We start from the raw sequence: 22,270 nt of genomic DNA, 5'->3' as shown, positions 1-22,270 counted from the left end.
TGGTGCCAACATCTCCCTGAGAGGCTTCCAATCAAATGGGTGAGCCTAGAAATATCACTGCTTGGAAATCCAGAGAAGCTTTGGAGCAGCTACCATTTGGCTCTCAGTTCTCTAAGCCTACTCATGGCCCAGAGTGTTTTTGGATGTTACAGGAGGCACCAACAAGCAGACACATGACATATACATGCAAAGAGAAACTTGCCCTGGGGATATATAAACTCTATTTCCACATCTGGCTGATGGCACTCCTGTATTATTTAAAGCTGCTTTCCTTTGAACTTAAGCTGAGCTGTAGCCTTTTCTTCAGCTCATCAACAGAGCTGCATTTATGCCAAAGAGATCCAACATTGTTAATATAAAGGATTCAAATTTTTAAATTTTATTTCAGTAATCCCATTTGGCTACAACGCAAAGAAACTTTTGCATACATCAAAAGAAGTCTGCATGTGCAAAAACTGCCACGTACAAAGTTCTGTTTAGGCGTGACCCACAGGAGTCTGTGACATATTCTTTGATGAGTCAGGGGGGCTGCATCAGTGAACACTTTGAACATCTGTGCAATTTTACAAAAGGTTATATAGGTGAAATAGTTCTCTCTGCACATTGCAGGCATTGAGTGATACTCTGAAGAAGTATCCCAAGGCTACACAAGACTTTTTGCAATGTAGCAAGATTGACTGACTAATGCAAATACATGAGATAACCAGATGGATATTGTTGGAATCCATCTAAATTAGAGAAGCATTCTTAACGAGAGTTAGAGTCTCCTTTGGTGCATGAAACATGACTGTTTTTCAAAACACTTGAAATTTTCATCCTAAATTTTACAAAGTGTGTTCTTATTAGGTTGCTTCTTGTTACAGGAACACTCTAAAGTACTTGAAATGACTGACTCTCAGAATACAAAGTAAAATTAAATCTGCATTTCTGAGCATAGAAATAAATGACTTTTGTTTCTAAATAAATGTGCAGAAATGTGCCACAAAAAGGTACACTTGTTTAGTAGGGATCTGTATAAAGTAGGGCTTGTTTTACAAAGGGACTAAAACTGTGGGTTGGATCCAACCAACTTTTCCACTGATGAAAAAGGGATGGTGGGTCCACTTTGACTACCAAAAAGGCTTTGTGGGGTAATGCAACCTCCATGGAGAAAAGCCATGTGGGACAACGACTGTAACAAGGGCTGTTTCCCCACATTCTAAAAATAGAGCGGCACGGAATGCTGGCAGCTTGTTCACGCTATTTCTGACATCACCCAGATGCAGGCAGTGATGATTCCGTTTTCATAGTGCCATCGTAACTGCCTGCATCCAGGTGATGTCAGAAACAGCGTGAACAAGCCACCGTGAGTGTCACGCTATTTTTAGACAATGGGGAAATGGCCAAATTTGCCAAGATTGAACAAAACAACTGGCTGGAACCAACCCTATATTTTTCTCAAGCAATTGCTACAACCGTAACTGCCTTGTTGTTGTGACACAAAAGAAGCTCAAATGAAATATACATTATAGTCCCCCAAAGGTAAAACAAGTATCCAACCAATGATACTTGAAAAACTGAGGCCACACAGACACCACCACTCGGGATGCTTTTCTTAAGGTGCTTCATGACTTTATGGAATGTTGCAAACATATACATATATGCAGAATATCATTTTATATATTCAAAATGATAAAGAAACAGACTGAGATTGCTGAAAACCTTTATAATAAATTTCTAAACCATAAAAAGGAATTTAAAATATTTAATATAAAATATCTACAAAAAAATAAATGATCAGGTTTTATTATTATTATTATTTACATGACATAGAAAATATTTCCAGTTCTTTTCTAAGTGTTATTCCTTGTTGGAGAGAGTCAATTTTATGCATCTCAGTAAGATGCCATCTGTACCAAGGAGCGCTTAAACAACTGGGCATAGTGGGAGAGTTCTGTCACTCGGTCCACCATTTCTTGCAAGGATGCTGTGCTGGGATAATTCAAAGCGGCCCCCTTGGTTGCCATCACAATGCTTTTAAGCAATTCGCAAAGCTGGTTGCTGGAGTTCATAACACTGTTGCGTATTTCCTGAGTAGCCAGCTGCCTCGTCAGGGTATCCCCGATGAACACCAGTTTGTGAGCGCTTAAGATAACAAACTTGCTGTGAGCAACAAAGATCCGCGGTGGCTGGGCAGCACTGATGCAGCTGAAGAAGGCGTCAATGGCGTTCAAAAGGGAAATGAAGTGAGTCTCGCACTGGTCTGAATAAAACAAAAGCAGTTGCCTGTCTTGAGAGACCAGCAGGCTGTTTGTAGGGTGAAGACCTTGAGGCGGCTTCCATTTGGAGATGTCATTTTCCACCGGTTTTGTGATCTCTTGCTCCAGCCACTGGAACTGATTCAGCTAGAAGACGAAGAGGAGAGAGAATTCAAGATGCGATCAAGTGAACAGCGTGTAACATTTTTGATACTCTTGAAAGCATTTGGCATTCTTACCTGTGGCAATCAGAATGTAAAGAGAGTCTACATTCAGACATTGCAACAAACCTTTGTCTGGGACGAGCATTAATACGGCTTGTTGCCATGCTCATAACTCCTTCCCATTTCCACTCATTCAGATCGAACTCTTACTTAGTGTGATGTTGAAAAGCAGGCACCTGGGCTAATTGGAGTTTGTTTCCCCTTGAGAAACCACGATTCGGAACCAGAATTAAACCATGCTTTCCAGAGAGGTTTGTTGTGGCTTCAGAATGCAACCAAATACTTTCTAATCTCAGCCTAATCTCTGAGAATGCAAAGTCTAAAAATGCCAAACATATTTTGACAATTTGAGATACTTAAGGTCCACTTTTCTATGTGTACTCTTACGTCAACGATCTGCACTCTCAAACTTTTGGTTCTCCAAAGACACACACACACACACCAGACATTCTTTGTCGGTCTAATGCAGTCTCCAATTCAGAGTCAGTGTCTCTTTTTTGCTTTCTTGCCAGGTTTGGTGCCACCTTCTGAATCCTACCTGATGATGCTCCAGCTGTATTTTGTTCTGCTTGATTATATTTTCCTTTTCCAGAAGCTCCTTCTGTTGCCTTTCAAACTCCTCCTTACCCTGATGGGACAACAATTAAAAATTATCTTAACCAACCATGCCACACAAATATTTTTATTTGACATATTGGTCCACCAGTAACTTAGCTATCACATAACAGGTATTTCACAGTGTTCTTACGCCAGTTTTATTACAAACCAAGAGGCGTAAGAGGAGAACATCAAGAGCTCACCATCAGATCTGTTCTCAGTTAAAGGGTAGGATGGAACAAACTTTTCTTTCTTCCATGAAATTCAAGGCACCAGTCATATGGGTTCCCAGGTGCCCCCCCTCCAAACACTGACCAGACCAAGACCTGCTTAGTTGCTAGTTCATGTGCCTTCAGACCACAGCCAAAGATTGGGATGCCATGCTGCTGGAGGCTCCCCCCTTTGTGTTCCTGCTGAGCAGTTTCAGCAAGAGATGGAGGAAGAGAGAGCAACCCAAGCTTCCTAAATCATGCTCTGGGGAGCTGCAATCTAGAAAGTGGATGTTGTTGTGGAATGCTCTCTTTCCATGTAGATCCTGAACAAGGCGGGGTAGATCTAAAGAGAGGTCATGTCAATTAAGATATGAGGAGGTAGTATAAAAGTCCTAAGTACAAGTTCCATCAAGGCTGAACATCTCTCTGAAGTATCCTGTCAATAAGATGGCTTGTACATGTTTTGAGACCTTGGCCTCCATGCCCCAGACTAGCCCAATCACATTAGATCTCAGAAGCTAAGCCGGGTCAGCCTGGTTAGAACTTGGATGGGAGACCACCAAGAAAGTGCAGGGTCACTACATAGAGGCAGGCACCTCTGAAAGTCTCTTGCCTTGAAAACTCTATGGGGCTGTAAGTCAGCTTTGACTTGATGCCACTTTACAGGCACACATGTGTTTAGGGCTTTGGAAAATCTTTCTGTCTAGTACACACTGTGCTTATCTTTTGGGACATAAGCGAATATCTGTCTAGTACATTTTAGTCCTGCCCTTCCTCCAAGGAGTTCAAGATTACCCTTTCCCATACTATCTTCACAACAATCCTGATCCCGGAATTAAGTTTGGCTATAAGAGAGTAATCGGTCCAAGGTCACTTAGGAAGCTGCATAGCAGGGCGAGGATTTCAACTCGTGTCTTCGAGATCCTAGTCCAATGCTCTAACCTCTAAACTCACAGCCAAACCTACCATCACAGGGTTCTTGCGAAGATAAAATGGAGGCAAGGAGAACAATGTAAGCTGCTTTGTATCCCCACTGGGAAGAAAGTTGGGATATAAGTAAAATAAAAGAAATAAATGAATTATAGAACTCACCTGCAAGTGTACATAATCATAATCATCCATCCAGCTCTTTTCTGAGCCATTGCTGCTGCATTGGTAATGCTGGTCTTGAGACAGAAGTGGCGACAAAGAACTGCAGTGGTCCTGGCTTTTGTCTCCAGGATGAAACATTGTCTGGGCTTGAGGACTGTCATATACATAATCCACAGTGGGCCCAAGGCTTTCCGGTGCGCTCTTTCCATGTGAGTCGCAAGGCACTTGTCTGAAAAGCACTTCAGCGTTGATGCTAATGCTGGTGGTCAGCTGCTTGGCATCATCTGGTATTGTCCTCACCACCATAACAAACCGATCCAGATCATCGCATTTGTTCTGAGGCCGGTTGATAGCCAGGACATTCAAGGACCAGCTGCAATTGTTGAGGTCATGGCTGGTCTGGGTCAAAATCTGATGAGAATCTTCCAGCCTCTGCAGCTCCCTTCTCATTTTATTGTAGAGACTGAGCTCGGGGATAAAGGAAGCATTGGCAGTTGCTCCTTTGGCAAAATGAAGGTAGTCAACCAGCGACTGCTCCACCTTGTCAACTGCAGTGCGGATCTTGTTGATGTGCTTCTCCATGGACTCGTAAGACCGCCAGTCTGGGCTGACAAAGGCCATTAAACCAGAGACAGTGGTCTCCACTGCATGTTGGTGCCAGTAAAGTCTCTCTATGGCTGTGTCAGGATCCAACACCAATCGTTTGTCCTGAGAAGGAGAGGCTGAAAAAGAAGACTCCTTTGATGTCGTGGAAGAAGTGGACATGTTACTCCTGGTGCTTCCCGTACTGGAAAAAGATAACCTGTTCATCCCATCGGTCACGTCCTGCAATCTTTTAGTGTCCTGCGTGACCTGCGGTGGCACATCATAGACACCCTCTTTTCCTTCAGGGTTTAGACCATCAATGAATCCCAAGTGTTGTCCAGGGAACGAGATTCCCCGGGGGGTGTCATAGACATCCATCTGGGGAGCTGTTTGCTGCCCAACATACTGAGTCTGATGGCTCACTGGGATGTCATACATGCCACGTTGGTGTGAAGTTCCTTCGAAAGTGGGAGATGGGTTGCAAAGACATTTCTGTCCGCCTTCTTTTGCAGCTGCTTTGGCAATGGGAGGAGGAACATCGTATACGCCTTCTGGTCTCATATCATGCTTCACGCAGGGAGCCAAGTCCGGCAAGTGTTCCCTGGAATCCGCGTCGTCTCTGCAGGCAGAAGGGGGGATGGCATATATCTAAAAGGCAAAATGCAAATCTGTAAGTCAACTCACCCCACAGAGGGAGGAAGCCATAGTTAAAAGTAATTGATTTGTAAAGAGATAGAGAATGTTGACATGTACTGGCATAAATTAGCAAACCACTTAATCAGAAGGCACATGATACCATTGTGATGCAATCTCTGATTTTGTGTAGTTGTGCCACACACTACACCAATAATATCAGCATACAAAAACCATGTAGGCCATGAAAATGACATGATTATTTTCCAGTGCCTTGGGAAGGGTTGGTATCATGTTGCCATGGGAAGGAATCATGTAAGCCACGTAGTTCTGATACACCATTGTGTAGTGTAACCTGATCACCATTTATGCTAGAATGCAGAGCCAAAAACAGCATACAAAACATCATTGCTGGGAGGGTGGCAGACACAGTGAGGGCACAGAGGCCTTGTCTGGCTTCACACACAGATAGGCAGCTGCTGTGAGTGCTCTCAGTTTGTGTCCCCACATGATGACGCCATGGCAGTGGTCAGCTAGTGTTGGAGATTAGCTCCCTAACTGTCATGGAGTAGCATACAGACTCTTCTTCATCATATGAAGAGGCCGAAGATTCAGAGGAGGAGGCAGCTCAGTGGCTAAGACTTCCCTGTGGAAGTCTGTACAAAGGTAATAGGGATACCCCCCAGGAGCCCCATTTTATGTGCAGGAAGAGTCTGGATTGGCTTGTTCTCCCTGGGAAACAGACCGGACTTCAGACTCAGATGCTGAACCCTCCAGCCAGAACCTGCTGCCACACCAGAGGCAGACCCTTCAAGCATCTCCAAGCCCACTGTAACCAGGTGAGGCCCCTTTAAATACTGGTAGTCTGCTCCTGGAGGGGAGGGGCCTGGTAGCCTGCTCCTGGAGGGGAGGGGCCTGTATCTCCACCTCTTTGCAGTAGTATTTAAGGCCACAGCCTGTGCTAGAACAACATTCATGCTGCTGGGACCTCAGCCTTGAACAGGATAGTAACTGAAGAATTAGCCACCTGTCATATATGCCTCCTGCATATCTGCCATGAATGTATATTGGCTCTGCCTCTTGTCTCTGAGAGTATGGGAAATTCTTTACTGCTGTACTGCCCGTAGGTTATCTCACAAATATTTACTTTCTCTTTCTCGCTCCGCTGAGCCAGTGTCCTTGACTGCCAGCAGAAACTGGCTCAAAATGTATCCTTCTTGAGAACCAAAGATAAGGTCATCTTTCTCACTGTCTACTTTAAAACAATGTCTCACTCCAACCTCCAACCCCCTTAACGGTCCTCTTTCCCAAAGGCGGGAATATTCCCTATAACTAATATTGCTAGCCCTACATATGTCACTTCTACCAATTCCACTGTCTGAGCACCTTGTACTGAATAGATCTCTAATAAAGTTACTTCAACTGGAACACCTGTCTTAATTGTGGAGAACTTGGGGATCTAACTGCTAGGGACTGACACCATTATTGCTTTAAGGACTTGAATTAACTTCTCTACTTATACAATACTAATAGTGCCGTGAATTCAGACAGCGTGTAGCTATAGACACCTTTGGACTCAGGTGGGTACTTAGAATCCACAGATTCGGATTCTAAAGCTCCTTGGCTGTGTTTGGACCGAACTGTAGTACCAAAAAGAAATTCAGGAGCAGCCAAAGTATACTTGTGTCTCCAAAATCAGGAATAATATAGGATCAGATGACTCTTTCCAACTCCACTTCTTGTACTTTAGAGGAATTACCACATTGGTTGCACACATATGTGGCAAAAGCGCTGCTTCTCAATGCAGCACAGATCATAGAAATCAGTTGAGCCTAAGTGTGCAGTGGATGGCCTTAGAGAAACCACAGCTCAAGCAAGGCAAATGCAGCCACATTGAGGAACTCCTTGCACGAAAAAAGTCAGGGGGCTGAAAGTTCATTTAAAGCCTCTTTTTCTTTCTCACCGTTCCATCCCCCCAAAATAGATATGCATACATTCTTTAAAAAAAAAATCTGTACTCTGAACTGTGTATTTTTAGCTGTTTTGGACTGTACTACTGCTTTGTAATTTAACTTTTTAAAAAGTATGTATCTGCCAATTTTTTGATTTACATTAAACATTTTTTAAAAAAACTCATCCGTACTTGACATTAGAATTTAAAATCATACAATGTTAAGATTTTGCATCTAAAACCTGCAAAATTTGCAAAATACAGTTTTCTTTCAGCGAATGGAATCTTCCCATATTTTGTGGGTGTTGGACCTCAAATTAGTTGGATTCTGAGGTCTTTCAGAACCTGAGCGGGGGCCAGTAAGTATTCCTTGCTACTACTGAGGACATGCAACCGAACAACTAATCTGGTGGCCAAGCCATTCGTTCTCTTGGGAAACATGGAAGAGGAGGAGGACAGGCATTCATGCATTAATTAGATTTAATTAGATCTGCAGGCCTAACAGGACCATTAGATCCTACAATTGTAGTCAATGGCTCTGTAAATGGAATGCAGGGAAATCCAAACTAATGAAACGACTTGGGGGGCTACATTTTCATCGATCAGTTTTCTGCTTTGGAAGAAAAAGGGTCCGATAATTTTAAACACTGAAACACTGTACTATCTGTCAGTGCTCATGTGGCCCCTTTCCAATTACTTCCATTGCCCCCACCCATCGAAAGGGCCTGAATACAGTTTTGAACTCTAATTACAAGACTATCTTACATAAAGCTAGTAATTACATTCTAAACTTTATCTTTATCACAGTTTTTTTTAAATAGATGAGGTACAAGCTTGAGGGGAATGTTTAAAAGGCTAGAGTTCAAAGCACACCATGCTCTCTCTCCACCTTCATTTCAGCGCAGAAGGACACTTTTGTTTAAACATGCTCTTAATCCAGCAAGAAAGTACATGTTCACTTTTCAATAAAACAGCAATCTATTTACCCCTTTTGTGGGAGGAATGTCGTACACCCCTTGAGATTTCACATCTCCCGCTTGAGTTGCTTGAGCAGGGCCTTTAAATGACGCAGGGGGGACATCATATATCTAAACAGAAAACAAATGAATCACACAAAATAGAAACATCATGGTAACTGTATTTCAGATGCATACACTCCTTTCTTGGCAACTGGCATGAATTTACTTGGCAATTTCTGTCACAAAGGGGATGAGGTTTGGGGGAGGGTTACTTTTAGGTGTTTTAGCTTTACAAACATTCACACCCCACCAAGAGGCCTCCAGACCTTTCAGATTTTTTCCTCAAAGAAAGATCTTTTATTCTTCTGCTCCTGGAAAAGAAGGGCACATTTCTGGGCAGCTAGGCTCATAGGGCCATATAGGGCCACAATATATAACGAGAACTATCAAGCAATAAAGCTGATCTTGGAGTGTATCACTTTAGGATGCAGGTGGAAGATTTTGAGTCTGACTGCTGCTCCAAAACAAAACAAAAATCATACACATAAGAGCCAGTGTGGTATAGTGGTTAAGAGTACTGGACTAGATCTGGGGAGAACTGGTTTCAAATCTCCACTCAGTCATGAGAACCACTGGGTGGTGACAGGCCAGTCACTGTTTCTCAGCCTAGCTTACCTCAATGGGTTGTTGTGAGGACAAATTTGAGTATAGATATAAATTAGGGCAATATGTTCTGTATGTTAATTGTGCAATGGGTATTTAACTCTTCTCTGGCCTTGATGCTTTTAGAAGCAAGTTCCCCAATGAAATTGTGATGCTCTCAGAGCATTTCTTCATCAAGTGGAGCAGAGCTTCAAAGTTTTGGAAGCTACAGGCTATGCCATACGTTACAAAGAGCCAAATCTGAGCTTCCTACCAAGAGGTCACACTCAACAGGGAATGACAGTCAACCCCAGTTCCCTGATGAGGCCACACATGTGCTGCATTTTTTCATGTTCTACATTTTTAGATGCGCGCTCGAAACATGTTAAGTTTACACCTTAAAAATGTACTATGTGAAGCAGCTTTTAACTGTGGAAGATGCAAAGAAGGATTCAAATCCTGCTCAGCGATAATGCTGGCTGGATGGCTTTGGCCTACTTGAAATCATTTGGCCTAAATCATCTCAGGGTAAATTCAGATATGCTATACCCAAAATATATTGAGATTATTCAGGGAAGAAATCAAAACAAATAAAAGAACTCAGGACACAGGCCCTCTTCTATCCAGGCGTATCCTTGAACATCTATGATTTATTTCAGAGATGTGGCCGACCTGTCCCATCTCCACTGAAGTCAGGACGCAGCTGCTAAGAGTAATTGATGCCTAATCCCTAGCAATTTTCATGAGGTGTGAATTAACTCCCCCACCCACCATCGTCCTCTCTCTGTTCCACTGAGATCAGCACATTTGTACTCCATTTCCAGTGCCTTAGAGGTGGAGATAGAAGAGCAGTCCTTTCAATTTCTTTTTTAATCTTTCTGCTGTGCTCTTCGTGGGAAAAAAAGCTGATAAGAATGCCAGACAGAGGACTGAAGCATGGCACACTATGGAGTCTGAGTGGTACCAACCCCTCACCCAGCAAGAAGAAGAAGTATGGCTTCTATCTCTTAGGACTGCCTCACATTAAATTAACAAACATATGCCTGTAAATTGTGGGTACAGAGGCTCCTGTCACATGTGAGATAGCATGAGCATGGCATCTGCACACCATGGGAGCACAGACTAATTGCAACTGTCCATTGCAAATCTGCCACAGGGGGATACTGCGACTTTCACAAATGTTCAGGGAACAACCTCAGATACATCCAGAATACAGGCAGGAGTGGCTCTATCATAATGGTAGGCAACTGCCTGGAGCTGCATAACTGAAGAGACCCTTACCATGCCAGAGGTCATGCATGGATCCCGAACATGGTTTCTGGCATGGCTAGCTCCCTGCACAACCTCTCTGTGCTTTCCAGCACCTCCTTAGAAACCACAGAAGGTTCCATGTTCCCACTTTGTGTCAGGACATCTTGCCCTGCCCATGTTGAGGAAAAGACAGCCCTAACAAACAAGCAACTATTCTCTATTCCTGTACTGACAGTCTCACTAAGATTGGCTATTTGGACTATCCGTGATCCTGAGACGTAGCTAAAACACAGAAAATTGTTTTAACTGAGACTGTTTACAGTCTACAGATATTCTGGTTGACCAGTTTAATGATCAGTACCCTTTAGAAAACAAATGTGGATTATATATTTTTCAGCCTATCAAACATTCAATGTCTCTGGTGATCTGCAGAGTGGCAAAGGCCAACTGAAACCAAAATATTTTCAGTTTGGTATGAGAGAACTTGATCTATCCTTAGGAAGTAGATAAAATGGCAAGCCCTTTTCTTGTTGTTTAATTTCAGTGCTGTTGACAGTTTTATTGGTACATACCCCTTGGAGAGGACGAACTGGTGGGATATCGTAGGTGTCCTTCTGGTATTTGGAAGGGAACTCGTAAACATAACCTTGTCCTGACCTGACTGGAGTTACTACCTATGGGTTGAAAGAGAAAGACAGGAACACATAAATAGTGAGGCACTTTGCCAGTCTCAGACTGTGTATGTTAAGAGTCTCTATACAAACGTTAATTCTACCAATTGACGCATTTAATGTGGCAAGTATTACTAGTGAAACCCCTCCCCCTATTTCTGATAGTAAAAATATGCAATCCCAAACGAGTTGTTGGTGATAAAACTTGTCCCTCTCCCCGCACTTTAAACTAACCTGCCATTACTTACCTCCAACTATTGTCTGCATGGGATTAACTGACCAATCAGATACCACAAGCAGCGTGGCTAACCTCTACGGTTGCCAATTCTGGGTCGAGAAATTTCTGGAGATTTAGGTGGAGGAGCTTGAGGGAGGTGGGATTTGGGGAGTGGCCTCAGAGGGGTAAAATGTCATGTAATCTAACCTCCAAAGCAACCATTTTCTCCAGCTCTCTGTAGCCTGGAGATCAATGATGATTTTGGAAGATCTCCAGGCGCCACTTGGAGGTTGGTAACCCCAAATGTCCCCAGCCCACATGTGCCCATGGATATACCCTATGGTTGGTGATACATTTAAAGTCACAGTCAATATTTGGATGTGATGTTCAGGGCAACTATGGGCTGATGCACTGTGTGAAGGAGGTGTATCACACAGTCACAGTAATTAGACATCCAGGATTGGCCCTAGTCCTTATTGAGTGCAGACTTTTAAAAAAAATTATCTATGCTAAGATGTTCAGGAGGTGGAAAATAAACCCCCGACTCTTGGTTATGATATTTTCTAATAAACGGCCACGATAGTTTCAAGTGAATCTTGATTAACAAACAAATGCTTCTATATCTGGAATAAACATCTGCATAGAAAACTTCCAGTTCAGTATGATTTTTAAAAATTGTAAAACCATTGATAAACAGTGTTTATAGAGGAAATTAATATTCCTTAAACTCTAAATGTTATTTAGCTTGACATTTTTTAAAAGCACAGATGTAGAACCAGCAGATGCCTGAGAGTGGGTTGTAAAAAGTATTGCTTAGTTTTGCTTAGGAGTATATTGAATGAGAACTGCTTTTAAAAATTCCTGGCCAACATCAGCAAAACAAACAAACAAACAAATAAAACAAGTTCATTGCTAGGGTACAGTTTTAGTGAAAGTTACATTGAATTTCCCTGCTTTTTTTCCTAGTGTGCTGATCACATTCTGTTATGCCTCTTAAATCTCTTGCCATTCCCACTGTGATCATAGACTGACGCATAACGATTAACACCTTAAACCTTGACATCTAAAGGGTCAAGCACAATGTTTTGATTGCATTGCTTGTGCTAAGAATGGATTTGTGCAGATCCCTTCCCCTATTCACATTCACAAGCGCAGCAGCTGACTCAGGTACAAAATCAGACCTAACTTTTCCTAGTTGGGCTGAGGCTGCCTTCATTTAGTATAACCCACTAACTTCTCAAGTTAAGAGGCCGTTTACACTTTGTAACGTGCAGCTCCAAGACTCATGGAGCTTGGGCTTGTCTAACTGTCCAATACTATCCAGTGTTAACTGAGTCAACCCATTGATTGCAATGGGTTTCTACTGCAGGAATAACTTTGCATAGGGTTGCTCTGCTACCCTATCAACACCAACGTTGCCTACTAGCCAACTTTCTAAAAAGAGTTGCAAGGCAGAACCTCCCCCCACGATATCTCATCACTTTCTAAAGCCCACATAATTGCAGAAATCACATGCATGTACACATACACACTTTGAAACATACTCAGAGAGCTAAATAGTCACAACCTTCTTCCCATCCTTGAGCGTGCAAATGGTTTTGAAGAAGCGTTCCCACCCACCCCCCGATAAATCAAATGAGCAAAACATCTATCCCAGAACTTTCAACGACAAGCATATCATCATCATCATTTTTATTACAGTACCAAGACCAATATACAAAAATTGTTACCTAACCACTTATGACAAGCATATTATTACCCTTAACCTAGTAATTCTGAATACAAAGCATACTTTTAGCAGAAATGCACTGGTGAAAAATGACATTTTTGAAAAAGCACCATTTGAAAAAGCAATCCCCCAGGGCCTCTTAATTTGCAGCAAATCTGTTGTACATAAATAACATGTCCCTGAGGTGTTACAAACTATCCTGCAGGAGAACAGATAGGGCAAATTAGAAACAAAAGGCTCTTCCCAAGGCACCCTTAAACTTTAATCCCCTCTCTAAAGTACAGACTTTGGCGTCAGGCTGCCTATGTGAACTATGGAGAAAATGCTCAGTCATATGTACTTCTTGGGAACTGGGCCAAAGGCATCACTAAAACAAATACATACCCCTGGTATGCATGTTAAATTGCAGGAAATTGAATCCCCCCCCCCCCTGGCCTGGCTGATTATTTTTACCCAGCAATTCAGTAAAAAAGAAGGGGGGAACAGCCCTAACATACATAAAGCATACAGTCATCTCTTTTTGCTTCTGCCTAGATGGAGCCCCAACACAGGAAAACATTTTAGAAGACTTGCCATTCATATCGGCTGGTCCCTCTGTGAACAAGTTCCATTTGCCCAAAGCTAGCTGCACAAACATCTTGTGCTGGCAGCTTGTCAGTGGTCAACTGCATACAGAGCCACAATTATGTGGACAGTTCTTTATAGTTTTTCTTCGATCCTTTCTTTCAAAAAAGCATATATACACATATACGAAGTCACATTTGAGGCTGTAATTAGTGGCTGAAGAAAAAAAGAACACTGCCCCAATCCAGCAGGGGAGGTGCAAGTATTGACGCGTACTTCCATGCTACTCTTTCCTTGCTGGACCAGGAACCCTGCACATGTGGAGGATGAGCATATGCAATGCAGTCCCTACATGCTCTGTAGGCTACAGGTGGCCATGCATCCCTCCATTCATCTAAGCCCAACTAATTCAATTTTATGCTGATGTCTTTTGGCTTTTAAGGGCTAATGTTTCTCTACAGAAGGCCATACAAGATGCAGAGAGCTTGCCCTCCCCTTTACCACATAAGGGTGGGAGGCAACGGTGCTACTCCTGAGCCAGCACCACTTCTTATTGTTCATGTAAGCTTATGGGATGAGCTTACCCCAGTGCTAGGACCCAATGCAGAAAATACCAATGCTGGTTTGCTCCACATAATAGACATACCTCCAAATAGATGGAGTGAATTTATGACCTGATTCATAGCTCTCAGGCCACTGCTTCCAACAGAGGATCTGGCCAAAAATCCACTATAATTTGTAAGAAGTATATTTGTACTGCATCCAACATCTCATGCCTAATATTTCTTTTGTACATGTAACACTGCCTTGACCACAGTAACCCAGGCTAGCCTAGTCTTGTAAGATCTCGGAAGCTAAGCAGGGTCAGCCTTGGTTACCAACTGGAGGAGAGACCACCAAGGAAGATCAGGGTTGCTATGCAAAGGAAGGCAAAGGCAAACTGCCTCTGTTTGGCTCCTGCCTTGAAAACCCCAGCAGGGGTTGCCATAAGTCAGGTGTGACTTCTGGCACTTTTTTCTACTACATCAAGTCAAGCCTGGTCTAAATACTGGCATTGTGGTATCCTGCCCTTTAAAGGTCTGAAGAACGGCACTTTGGTCTGCTGTACTTCAAGCTCCAGGTTCTCCTGTTCAACTATTTCTCAGGGAGACTGAGCTAGGAATCATGCCTTCTGGGTTTAGACCAGGGTATGGCTCTAGCCTAGCCTTGACTCTAAGATATTTGCATAGCTCATGGATGGTACGATCATTAAGATCATAACAAGCAGCACCTTCATGATCTTACCACCTATGCAGCTGTTTCAGACCCTGAAAGCTGGACAGTGAAGGAAGCTGACAGAAGAAAATTGATTCATTTGAAATGTGGCGCTGGAGAAGAGTTCTGCGGATACCATGAATAGCCAAAAGGACAAATAAGTGGGTACTAGATCAAATCAAGCCTGAATTCTCCCTAGAAGCTAAAATGACAAAACTAAGGCTACCGTGCTTTGGTCACATCATGAGAAGACAAGTTGTCTGGAAAAGTCAATAATGCTAGGAAAAATGAAAGGCAGTAGGAAAAGAGGAAGACCTAAAACGAGGTGGCTTGACTCAATAAAAGAAGCCACGTCCTCCAGTTTGCAGGAGCTGAGCAAGTCTGTTAATGATAGGATGTTTTGGAGGTCTTTCATTCATAGGATTGCCATAGGTCGGAAACGACTTGACGGCACATAACACACGCATATGCAAAGGAATTTTCAATAGTTACTTGCAGTCATCAAACATGTTTCCTCTGGAGATTTTTCAGAGCAGATTTTTTACTTCACTGAAGCAGTATGGGTACAATTCCCTCATGATTGGATCACACAAGGCCCCTATAATACCTGTAAGAGGGATGTATGTGGGTTCGGAAATGGACACGGTTCCTTCCCATGCTTGCGTTGCTCCTTTCCAAGATCTGAACAACACTGGTAGAGGAAAGAACCATATCACCCAATACACAAAGGTTCTGCCTATGGTCGTCTGCAACAGCCGTATAGGATCCAGCTCTGGTAGAATATGAATCAGCAGCTCTGAGCTGCAGCTAAAACTTCAGATGTCCTGTAAACTCTTTTGGGCTAAACTGGTATAGAGATGGGGATTTAGCATTAGCATACACTGTGTTTTGGCTCCAATTATTATGGGACACGATTAAAATAAACAAACAAAAGCTCAAGGCAAAATTTAATATTTAAAAGAAAGAACTTTTAATGAATGGAAATACAGAGAGAGAGAGAGAGAGGAAAAAAAAGAAACTTTTCCTTTCCAAGCTTCCTTTCTTTGCCCATGTTCTTTTTTTCTATTCTGGTATGCAGGAATTTGTTTCCTGAGAAATGTCAGTGAACTACAGATTGTCATCCCCCCTCCCCTTTAAAAGAATGCCTGTGGTCATCTGGTTCTTGAAAATCTTACAGTTCAAACCAGAAATTTTTACTTGTTTACGCATTAACGGAACCAGATGGTGCACCCACAATCAATCTCTCTCGCCTTACAATTGCCAAACACTGCAACTGCTTCATTTACGGAACAACTAATTGGGGGTAACAAGGCTTGGCTGGGGTGAATTCAGTAATGAACTTGTGTTGGGTCTGCTACATTAAATCAGTGCTTTAAAAATAAAGAATGGAGCTGAAGAAAGTCTGTCAGAGTTCTTGCTCTTCTAAGAGCGGTGATTTGTGCCTTTTGTATGCCAACTGTGTGTTCTTTTACAAAGGAAAAAAATGCTGCATGAGAATGTAACCCTCTCAAGCATCCAGCTCTGTGGTTCATTAAATCTCTTTTCCTTATACAAGGAATTCTTCCTGCTCATTACCTAACACAGAAAAGCAGGACAGCATTTCATAAGAAGTTTCCTGATGGACAAGGCTAAAGGGTCCACCGAGCCCAGAATTCTTTCAAGAATAGCCAGCCCAATATCCCAGGGTAATTCCCAAGCCAGCATAATGGAAGCAACAATCTGCCCCAGGCTCCTGGTAATTGAGTGTGCTGCCTCTGCACTTGACAGTTCACAGTCATGGCTATCAACCCAGTTTTCACAGTTATTGTACTGGGAGATCCTGTACGATCCTGTTATGTCAACTCTATTAATGCTGCTATTTCTTCAATGGAGTCCCCCTAGAATTAGGATTCATAGCTGCAGTGGAACAGAGGTCGAAGCTGATAGATCTCATGTAAGCAGTGCATGGCGGGAAGCTTGTAGAACTTCAACATGACTTTTATGCCAAGGCTCTCGTTAACACTTGGGAAGTATTGCTATCCTATGTAGTACTCAGGTCCTGTTTCACACACATACGGATGCGTCATTGGCTATGTAGATGTGGCTATGTAGATGTACAAGAATGATGACCACGTTTTGAGTATCTTTCTTATATTTGCTTTTGACATTTAGGCATTTCTTTCTTGAAATCATGTACTGTTTTGTAGTGAAACATATGATAAAGAGACCAGCCCTAGGAGAAATAAAAACTAGGTATTTATATAATATATTCTTAAGCATTTGGTCTGCTTTGTATCTAGTATCTCAGTAATCCCTACAACAGCCCTGTATGGCAGGCAACTCTCTTTGGAGGGCTGAGGGACAGCAGCAAAGCTACCCAGAGACTTTGCAAGTGGGCACTTCCCTTATTTTCTTAACATGTTTAAGTGTGTGCTGATTGCTCAAAGCTTCAACAAGTGCAAGCGACAGGAATATACTAAATGAAATACAATGTGTAAGTCCTTTCATAAATCTATTTGGCAAGTTCATCATGTATACCCAGCCATCTCCTCAGGGTTTGCTGCAAAGAACGCTGTTTCCTTATGTCAGTTTTATCCTCATGAGAACTCTTTCATTAGGCTGAGACACAGGGACATGCCCAGTGCTCTACCTAGTAAGCTTTGCTCCTGCCCAGCCCAAAATAGTGGGCAAATTTTCAAATCCCCCAGAATTCTTCACCAGATTTGATCAACTGTATAAAACAACAGTGTGGAGGGGAGGGGGCACCCAGCCTGATGAATTCTGCACAAATGGAACATTTGCTCATTTGTGACAATTTGTTCTGCCGTTTTCTCTTAAATCTTTTCTAACGGACCAACACAGCTAGCTACAATCTTTGACCCTAAAGAGGCAATGTTTGCTAGCTCCCTCTGAAGATTGTTTAACAGCTACTTGGGCTTGTTTATTCTGGAACAGTATTGGGAAACTACTTGAGAAGTGAGGTTGTTAAAAACATATTGTGCCTTCCTATATTCTTAAAGATCAATCAGGGACAATGAGTTAACAAGAAGGATCAAGTCAGAGAATAAACAGTGGTGACCTCTAGCCCTGCCTCCGAGAAGACAGGCAGAGGCAGGTGCGAGTCCACTTGTGAGTCCACAGATAAAAAAGACTAACAAGATGAGGAACGGCTTAAAAGAGTTTTAATATAAGCAGCAGCTTGTAGCCCAGTCTCTAAATCTTGTTTTAAAACAAACTACGGTTACAAATTACCAGTTGCTTAACACAGATATCTACAGTGTGGTATGTTCCTTCTGCATCATTTGGCCTCACTTTGTAAAACTGACTGACCGATTTTCTTCTTCTCATAGACTTGCAGCAATACAATGTGGCTACTGATAAAATTTCACCACTGGAGGTAGGCCTTTGCTCCTTGCGCCGATTTGCCTTTTAACAGAAATGTTCTGGAGGGCAATTTTATAAAGGGATTAGAACTGTAATATAATGTCAGGGCAGAGGGTAGCTTTCATAAAGGCATAAGATTGTAGTCGATCACAATGTTTATTTTACTGCTACTCTTGCTACATTGTTCATTCAATGTGTTCTGCAGCCTGACTGAATTCTCCCCTTCTGAATTTTGTAATCTGCCTTGCCTGTGTGAGAAAGGCGGGCTATAAATGAAGTAAATAAAATAAAAATAAATGGCAGCCCCAATGAGTGCATGGAATTAGGAAGATCAAAAAGAGTCCAGTAGCACCTTTAAGACTAACCAATTTTATTGTAGCATAAGCTTTCGAGAATCAAGTTCTCTTCGTCAGATGCCTGATACAGGAAGAACTCTAATCATTACAAGGATCCTGAAGCTAGGCATAAATGTATTTTTACAGCCAGATACTAGTCAGGTACCATCTATTGGCAGTGGCTCTCCCATGTCTCCAGGAGAGAGAGCTCCCCAGCATTCATCTATTGGCAGTGGCTCTCCCATGTCTCCAGGAGAGAGAGCTCCCCAGCATTCATCTATTGGCAGTGGCTCTCCCACGTCTCCAGGAGAGAGAGCTCCCAGCATTCATCTATTGGCAGTGGCTCTCCCATGTCTCCAGGAGAGAGAGCTCCCAGCATTCATCTATTGGCAGTGGCTCTCCCATGTCTCCAGGAGAGAGCTCCCAGCATTCATCTATTGGCAGTGGCTCTCCCATGTCTCCAGGAGAGAGAGCTCCCAGCATTTTTACCTGAGATTCTTTTAGTAGATGACATCAAGGACTGAAGCTTAGACCTTTTGAATGCAAAATACATGGGCTACTACTGAGCTATGGCCTCAGACCCAGCAATTTCTTCAACACAATGGCCCACTGCACAGACTGCACAGCAAAACAACCTTGGGACTCGCCATTGTAGGCACACCTAACAACAGTCAACCACTTTTTCTCTTGATAAGTCCATCCCACCTAGTCATTTATATATTACATTTTCTGGATGACCACCCAAGATTTAATAAGTGAAGAGATCTTAATTTTGTTAATAAGTTTCTTGCTGTTCGACTTACAGGACTCATTTATTGCTACACACTTGAGCAAGAATTAATACATTTTGAGCTGAAGAATGTGAACTTCGTAAATAGATGCAATAATACTGAAGAAAACAATGTTGTGCCTTGCACTAAAGCTCAGTAATAACATTAACAGAGGATAAAATTAGCCATAAGTAGAGATGGGCACGATCGGACTCACGATGTGAAAAACCCCCCGATAATGGCATTTGCGCCATCATGACTCAGCTTATCGGTTCTGTCCACGATGACCGATCCAGCGTTTGGGGGGGGGGGGCTTGATTGGGGGGGCCATCGTCATCTAATCGGAGAGCCAGACACTCAGGCACCAATAATCTATTCCCCTAGCAACGGAGCCAGGGGAATGCCTGAGCTGTGTTTGCCCTCCTTCTGTCACCCTAGAAAACTGAATGGAAGCCCTGCTTTCCTTGATTAGCAGGCTTCCTTCCAACCATGGAGCAGCAACCCAGGGGAGGGAGGGGGAAGGGGGTGTTCTGAAGCCATGGGCACAAAGGTTTTTTGCTTTTTAAAAAAACAGGGCTTTGTAGGAGGAATGGGTGTTTTTATGTCTGTCACTCTCTGTTTTTAACTGTCAGACTGTGGCTAAATAAGGCTCTCACTACAGGGTTCCCTTTAGAAGCAAACACAAGTCCATTGTTTGAAAAAGGAAACTTTACTGCAGAAAAGGTCCATTATAGTCCACTGTCCTGAATAGGAGACTCAGGATGGTACATGATCATTGTTACCAATGAAGAGCAAGCATAAGGTACAGAGTAACAATACCCATCTGGATTAGCCTCCCCCCCACAGTTCTCAAAACAACATCTCTCAGTCCTGGGAAGCTGCTGGGAAGCTGCTCTCCTTCAAGGCCAATGCTTGGTGGAACGGTGTTAGACAAAACAGTCTCCTCCAGTGGGAATGCTGCCTGGGAACTGGTGCACCTGGGGAGAAAGCACTTAGACACTAGAAGCATTAGAAAATGGAGTCAGTACAGTTTAGGTATACTCTGGACCTGACATTCTGCCCCCCTTAAAACAGATCCCCCCCTGGCTTATATGGGTAGCGAGTATGAAAAGCTTTGGTTAATCTAGGAGCATGAACATGTGCAGAGTTCACCCATTCATCGTAACCAGAATCAAAGTCCTTCCATCTAATGAGGTAAAAAAGCTGATTTCGCTTGAGTTTAGAGTCCAAAATTTGTTGTACCTCATAGTGTATTTGGTCGTCAATTAAAGTTGGAATGGGTGGAGCTTTGAGGTGCCATTTGTTGTCGGTGGGAGCCCTCTTCAAAAGACTGACATGGAACGTATCATGCACATGGCGCAGGTTCTTGGGTAAAGTTACAGCAACAGTCACTTTATTTATTATCTTGCGCACAGGAAAAGGTCCCAGGAACTTCAGAGCGAGTTTGCGGCTTGTCTGAGCTAGTTTCAGGTTCTTTGTGGAAATATACACATGATCTCCAGGTTGTAATTCCCATTCGGCCACACGATGGCGATCAGCGTATTTTTTGTAATCCAGTTTGGCTTTGTCAAGGTGTTTCCTAATAAGAGTCCATTGATGCGCTGCCTCCCCCCACCATGAAGACACATCTGGCAATTTGGAGGAGTGGAGAGGGGGAGCGTCCAACGGGAAGGGATTGAAGTGGGTTCCATAGACAATTTTGAACGGGGCCTCTCCCGTTGATGCGTGTACACTGTTGTTATATGAGAATTCGGCTAGAGGGAGAAGGTCCACCCAATTATCTTGTTGAAAATTAATGTAGCAACGAAGGAACTGTTCTAGTATCTGGTTTGTTTTTTCGGATTGTCCGTCGGTTTGTGGGTGGTGGCTTGAGCTGATACCTTGCTCAATATTCAACATTTTCAAAAGCTCCCGCCAGAAGTTGGCAACGAACTGTCCGCCGCGATCCGAAATCACCTTGGACGGAAAAGAATGTAATTTTACGATGTGTTTTAAAAACAAGTCCGCTAGTTTCCGAGCGGAGGGTATAGCAGTACAGGGGATAAAATGAGCTTGTTTGGAGAACAGATCTACCACAACTAAAATGCAATTATGTCCTTTGGAAATGGGTAGATCAGTGATAAAGTCCATAGATATTATTTCCCAGGGTCTGTTTGGCGTTTCCAATGGTTGCAGGAGACCCGGAGGTTTTCCTTTCCTGGTTTTGGCGCTGAGGCAAACGGGGCAGGAACTAACATATTGGGAAATGTCTTTGCGCATGCCCGGCCACCAGAATTGCCTTTGGATTAGATGCAAAGTTTTCAGATACCCATAATGACCGGCAGTGGGAGCATCATGACAGCGCTGCAAGACCTCCAGCCTGAGGCTGTCTGGGACATAAAATTTGCTCCCAGCTAGCCAATCCCCGTGTGGGGATTGGGTCAGTTTGTTTCGCGGAGCTTTATCCCCCTCCTTCTCCACTTCAGTTTTAAGTTTCGATTTCCACTCCTGGTTGGCCGGGAGGGGCGGCTTGGCACGACTGCGAGTAGTCACCACGCCCCCAAGTTGCGTAGGCGAGAAGACCGTGTCGACAGTCTCCTCCCGTTTGCTCTTATGTTGGGGCATGCGCGATAGGGCGTCCGCCAAAAAGTTAGTTTTGCCCGGGAGATAATTTAGAGTGAAGTTGAATTTGGAAAAGAATTCCGCCCATCGCAATTGCTTGGCATTCAGTCTGCGTGGGCTTCGGAGGGCCTCTAGATTTTTATGATCCGTCCAAACCTCGAAAGGGTATCGCGCCCCCTCCAGCCAATGTCTCCAGTTACTAAGGGCTGCTTTTACTGCAAAAGCCTCCTTCTCCCACACATTCCAATTCCTTTCCGCCTCTGAAAATTTCCTAGACAAGAATGCACAAGGCCGCAATCTTCCATCCTCCCCCTTCTGTAGTAAAACCCCCCCTATCGCCGTATCGCTGGCGTCGACTTGAACTACGAAAGGGGATTGTTCGT

At 43.2% G+C, this 22,270-nt stretch overlaps 1 protein-coding gene across 1 annotated transcript in view; it reads right to left on the bottom strand.

The window, feature by feature from the left end:
- Positions 1–358: 358 nt before the first annotated feature.
- NEDD9 (neural precursor cell expressed, developmentally down-regulated 9) overlaps positions 359–22,270 on the bottom strand; it is a 73,002-nt gene continuing 51,090 nt past the window's right edge. The window contains exons 3-7 of the mRNA XM_054985158.1: positions 10,956–11,057; positions 8,518–8,619; positions 4,363–5,595; positions 3,000–3,089; positions 359–2,384 (exon numbers count right to left, since the gene is read on the bottom strand). Coding sequence (XP_054841133.1) covers positions 1,875–2,384; positions 3,000–3,089; positions 4,363–5,595; positions 8,518–8,619; positions 10,956–11,057 — 2,037 coding nt within the window. The 3' untranslated portion in view covers positions 359–1,874. The remainder of the gene's footprint in view (positions 2,385–2,999; positions 3,090–4,362; positions 5,596–8,517; positions 8,620–10,955; positions 11,058–22,270) is intronic.

Source organism: Eublepharis macularius, chromosome 7 (assembly GCF_028583425.1).
Source record: "Eublepharis macularius isolate TG4126 chromosome 7, MPM_Emac_v1.0, whole genome shotgun sequence".
In the NCBI taxonomy this organism is placed as follows: Eukaryota; Metazoa; Chordata; class Lepidosauria; order Squamata; family Eublepharidae; genus Eublepharis; species Eublepharis macularius.
This window is presented reverse-complemented; position numbering and strand designations above follow the sequence as displayed.